Source organism: Eriocheir sinensis, chromosome 22 (assembly GCF_024679095.1).
Source record: "Eriocheir sinensis breed Jianghai 21 chromosome 22, ASM2467909v1, whole genome shotgun sequence".
Classification (NCBI taxonomy): Eukaryota; Metazoa; Arthropoda; class Malacostraca; order Decapoda; family Varunidae; genus Eriocheir; species Eriocheir sinensis.
The window spans coordinates 20,411,310-20,416,990 of NC_066530.1; the positions used below are offsets into that span (position 1 = coordinate 20,411,310).

General features: G+C 45.6%; 1 protein-coding gene across 2 annotated transcripts in view; it reads left to right on the forward strand.

Moving 5' to 3' along the window:
• The window catches only part of LOC127002253 (uncharacterized), a 25,949-nt gene extending 23,047 nt beyond the window's left edge, over positions 1-2,902 (forward strand). For both annotated transcript variants that reach the window (XM_050868063.1, XM_050868062.1), the window contains exons 6-7: positions 262-420; positions 535-2,902. In XM_050868063.1, the coding sequence (XP_050724020.1) occupies positions 262-420; positions 535-904 (529 nt within the window). In that variant the 3' untranslated portion in view covers positions 905-2,902. The remainder of the gene's footprint in view (positions 1-261; positions 421-534) is intronic.
• The last annotated feature ends 2,779 nt before the right edge of the window (positions 2,903-5,681 follow it).

Consider the following 5,681-nt stretch of genomic DNA (forward strand, 5'->3'; position numbering starts at 1 on the left):
AGGTCTTTCTCTGCCTTTGTGGTGGATAGTTCCATTTCTGTAGCTTGATGTTCTCTTCTTGTAGGAAATCCACAATCAAGGGGTTAACTCACTACTCTACTAACTAAATGACTAACAAACTAACTCTACCTGCCCAAAAATGTACATCTACATCTGTTCTTGTGGGAGTTTAGTGTACCAGGACTTAATTTAAATAAACTTTTCTTTTTCAAGTATGCTGCCCTACCCCAAATCTACCCTAACGTCTGTCTTTTTTTACAGCGCGCACCTCAAGTTCCGGGAGTGTGTGCTACAGCGGACACCCCGGGAGTGTGACATTCCAGGGGGCGCCATGCCTAGTAGCGGCCCGCCCTCACGGTTCATGCGCTCCCTGCTGGACCGTGCCTTGGGGTACCTCCTGCAGAAGTGCCAGAACTTTGTGTGAGTATTGGTTGGTGGCAGGGAGGAGGAGGAGGAGAAAGAGGAGGAGGAGGAGGAGGAGGAGGAGTGTAGGCAGGAGGACCCAGCGTCACTAACTTTCTCCTTCCCTTCCAGACCCAATGCTCGGGACTGTCCACAAGGGTCCTATGGAGACTCAGCAGCCACCACCACCACCACCACACACACCGACACACCAACTAACCTTGGCTTCGGTAGCGGAGGAAACGGAAACAGCAACTCCAGTTCCTCACACAACCATCTCAACCCAAATGGCCCCCAAAATGGCCCTCCAACAAGCACCCAGACCACCCGCTTCACCTGGACCACTCCAAGCACCCCCTCCAAAGCCACACAAGACCCTTCGCTCAGCTTAGGGAACAGCCTTGTCGGAGCTGAGAGCCAACAGTATCGAGGGTCATCTAGGGCCATGGCACCGTCTATGGCCCTACTCTGCCTCCTTCTTCTCTTCCTGGGCCCTCTCTAGGCTTTGTATGCAGTGGTGTGGTGGTGTGGAATGAGGAATGAGGTTAGGTAGGCCGCCAGAGTTGTGTACTTTTGTATGTAGTAGTCGGTTTTGTAGTTTCGGTGTAGGCATACCTTTTTTTTGTACCGTAGAGACAAGTAGTGTACATTTTGGGGGGACTGTTTTAACCTGTGACCTCTGACCTGTGACCATGTGAGGCCCATACCTAGTTGTAACATACAGATAGGGACAGTTACGGTCTTTGCCTCCACTGTATTCACTTGTTTTGTGTATTCCTGGTAATAGTTTTACCCGACTTCTGCACCTTGAATGGGAAACTCACCCATGAGAACCCGGCTAATCTATGGCCTTGGGAAATAGGTTAGTGCTGTCAGATGCTTCCACCTCTCACATCAACTAATTCCAAAGGCCGAGAAGGAGATCAATCAGGTTCTAGTGGGTGTCTTTAGGTTCATGGCACAGAGGAAGGGTCAGACTACCACCAGGGCCATATAACTATCACCCAAGGAATGACCCAGAATCTTATGGAAGCCAGGTATAAGCTAACATTTTGGGGTCAACCAAAGGGAAGACAGACTGGTTTAAGCTGCCCGTACGTGTCCTCAATTGCATTTATTTATATGGTAGACTCTCTGAAGCGAGACAGTACCAAAGAAATTCTAGCATTATGGAGGTGGTGGTATTTCAATGAGACATATTACTTTGAGACTGATGGGAGTTGATTTCTTAGTGTGTGTGTGTGTGTGTGTGTGTGTGTGTGTGTGTGTGGTGGGGGGCGGGGTGTCAAATTAAATGCATGTTATAGGGAAATACTTTAAAAGAAATGCGCTAAACAAAGGAGGAGGAGAAGGTATTTCAATGAGATTTATCACTTTGAGACTGACGGGAGTTAGTTTCTCAGTGTGTGTGTGTGTGTGTGTGTGTGTGTGTGTGTGTGTGTGAGGGGGTCAGGTTAAGAACATGTTATAGGGAAATAATTTAAAAGAAATCCGCTAAACAAAGGAGGAGGAGGAGGATGTATTTCAATGAGATTTATCACTTTGAGACTGTGATTTATCAATGTGTGTGTGTGTGTGTGTGTGTATGTGTGTGTGTGTGTGTATGTGTGTGTGTGTGTGTGTGTGTGTGTATGTGTGTGTGTGTGTGTGTGTGTGTGTGAGGGGTCAAGTTAAATGCATGTTATAGGGAAATACTTTATAAGAAACACTCTAAATGGAGGGTCTACTGTACCATATGAGGTTGAGTATGGAGGCAGGCCGGCCAACACCCTCTGTAAACGCACAATAATAAGTAACGGTCAAGGTAAGGAGCATAGAGCAATAGATCTTTTTATAATGTACTTAGAGGAAAACATTGCACTTTAGACATGTATGCAGATTTTGTAGATTGAGTCCATGCTAAGCTGTGCACTGTTTGTTGAGTGTATGCAGCCAGGCTAGAGTGTTAAGGGGGAGTGCTGTGTAGTGTCTGGACAGGAAGATGGACAGGTGGACTTAGTGACTGGTTGACGAGAATGTTGTTAAAAGTGTTATTTTAGATTCCTTCTCTTCCTCCTCCTCCTCCTCCTCTTCTCTCTTTCTCACCATCATCCTTGTTTCCTCTTTTCCTTCTTGTAGATTCCTCCTCCTCCTTCTATTTCTCTTCTTTCTTCTCTTTTCCTTCATTCATTCTTCAGTTTATTCCCTTCCTCCTCTTGCTCCTCCTCCTCCTTATCAACTCCTTCCCTTCTTTCTTTCCTTCCTCCTGCACTCCCCAGCTTATTCTCTTCCTCCTCCTCCTCCTCTTCCCTGAGATGGAGCTTGAGAAAGAGAAGGAGGAGGAGGAGGAGGAGGAGGTGGAGGAGGAAGGGAATAAGTTGAAGAATGAAAGAAAGAGGAAAAGAAAGGAGGAGGAGGAGGAGGAGGAGGAAGAGCCTGGAAAAGCAGACAGAAAGAAGATGAAGGAAGAAAGAAGACCCTAGAAGAGGAGGAGGAGGAGGAGGAGGAGGAAGCAGCACACCTCTTGACAGGGGAAGATGAAGGAAGGAAGGACAGCTTGATTGGGGTGAGCATTGAGGAGGAAGGAAGATGTATTTTGACTGGGGAGAGGAAAGGAAGGAAGGAGAGCATGATTGGGGGAGGAGGAGGGAGGAAGATGTATTTTGACTGGGGAGGAAAGGAAGGAAGGGAGAGCATGATTCGGGGGAGGAGGGAGGGAGGGAAGATGTATTTTGACTGGGGAGGAAAGGAAGGAAGGGAGAGCATGATTGGGGGGAGGAGGGAGGGAAGGAAGATGTTTTTTGACTGGGGAGGAAAGGAAAGAAGGAGAGCATGATTGGGGGAGGAGGAGGAGGAAGGAAGATGTATTTTGACTGGGGAGGAAAGGAAGGAAGGAGAGCATGATTGGGGGAGGAGGAGGGAGGATGGAAGATGTATTTTGACTGGGGAGGAAAGGAAGGAAGGAAGAGCATGATTGGGGGAGGAGGGAGGGAGGAAGATGTATTTTGACTGGGGAGGAAAGGAAGGAAGGGGCAGCATGATTGGGGGGAGGAGGGAGGGAGGGAAGATGTATTTTGACTGGGGAGGAAAGGAAGGAAGGGAGAGCATGATTCGGGGGAGGAGGGAGGGAAGGAAGATGTATTTTGACTGGGGAGGAAAGGAAGGAAGGGAGAGCATGATTGGGGGGAGGAGGGAGGGAAGGAAGATGTATTTTGACTGGGGAGGAAAGGAAGGAAGGGAGAGCATGATTGGGGGGAGGAGGGAGGGAAGGAAGATGTATTTTGACTGGGGAGGAAAGGAAGGAAGGGAGAGCATGATTGGGGAGGAGGGAGGGAGGGAAGATGTATTTTGACTGGGGAGGAAAGGAAGGAAGGAGAGCATGATTGGGGGAGGAGGGAGGAAGATGTTTTTTGACTGGGGAGGAACGGACGGACGGGCGAGCCTGAGTGGGGGGGAGAAGGGAGGGAAGGAAGATGTATTTTGACTGGGGAGGAAAGGAAGGAAGGGAGAGCATGATTGGGGGGAGGAGGGAGGGAGGGAAGATGTATTTTGACTGGGGAGGAAAGGAAGGAAGGGAGAGCATGATTGGGGGGAGGAGGGAGGGAGGGAAGATGTATTTTGACTGGGGAGGAAAGGAGGGAAGGGAGAGCATGATTCGGGAGAGGAGGGAGGGAAGGAAGATGTATTTTGACTGGGGAGGAAAGGAAGGAAGGGAGAGCATGACTGGGGGGAGGAGGGAGGGAGGGAAGATGTATTTTGACTGGGGAGGAAAGGAAGGAAGGGAGAGCATGACTGGGGGGAGGAGGGAGGGAAGGAAGATCAAGAACATAGGGAAACTGCAAGAGGCCAGGTGGCCTACACAGGGCAGCTCCAGAATCCCCCCCACTACTCATGATGGGTGAGGTGTAGTTTCAGGGGTTACAGGTAGAGGCTTGATCCTCATTTTACTGGCCGTACTTTGCACGCACCAGTACCCTGCCACCTTACTGCACCCACACCTCACTGCCACCTGTCATCCTCGTCCATGTAGCTATCCAGTCTACTCTTAAAACAAGCTATCATCCCTGCACTAACTATGTGATTGCTGAGTCTATTCCATTCCCCCACCACCCTAATAATAAACCAGCAAATACGCCTAACGCTCACTGCGAGTGTTTAGCAATGAAATGGTTAAAGTTAATATTGCCTTTGTTTTAGAGTTCAGCTTCCTCTCACTAGGTAGGCATATACTTAGGCCTATACAGTTTGTTACATACAGATTAGAGATAGCTTTCTTTCTTTGTTAAGATAATATTGCCTTTATATATATATATATATTATCTCATTAGGTATATATATATATATATATATATATATATATATATATATATATATATATATATATATATATATATATATATATATATATATATATATATATATATATATATATATATATATATATATATATATATATATATATATATATATATACAAAGGCAATAAATATTCCGTTTATTTTAATGCTCAGGAAAGGTTGAGTTTTGAGGTACAGCAATGAGTTTTCCTGTTCCAATTTCCATTTTCCCTTATTAAACATTTCAAAGCCATTATTTACACGGTTTTAGGTTTAATTAAAGAGAAAAAGCGATATAATTACCAGTTTATACAGGAAGAAACGTTGTAACCTATGGCTTTAAGATTAATTAATACGTGATTCATTCCCATTCCTCCCTCCCTCCCTCCCTCTATCTCTCTCTCCCTCCCTCTATGCTTCACTTAAGGGAGACAAAGTGTATTAAGAACTCCCTGAAGCCATTATTCCCGCATATAAGCTCATTATATCATATTGTAAACCCGTCCTGAAGGGTGATAGAATTTTACACTTTCTGCAGTTTCGTTCGTAATATGTGTCAAGACCCAGACCCAGATAGACCTCTGGTAGAGCAAGAGCAAGAGCAGCAGTGTCGTTTTTACGTGCGAAATAACTCGTTGAAAGATACCTCATCACACACCAAAAAACTTATTGATTTGCCTTATTTTGATGTTATTTGTCCACCTGTGATCTTTATAAGGGTTAATATTGCCTGTAAGATAATAATACACCAGACACACTGACCATAGATGCAAGAAATGAGGGAAAATAACGTCTGCTATAATTCTGTCAATAATCAATCCTATTCCTTTGTTATTTAGCCTTCCAGTGATAAAAAAATGTTTCTCTGATGTTTGTGCCGTGTATTGGAGATGAAATAAGGTCATAGAACGATAGAAATGACACTGAAATATGGAAAAAATGGGAAGGTAAACATGTGAGAGCT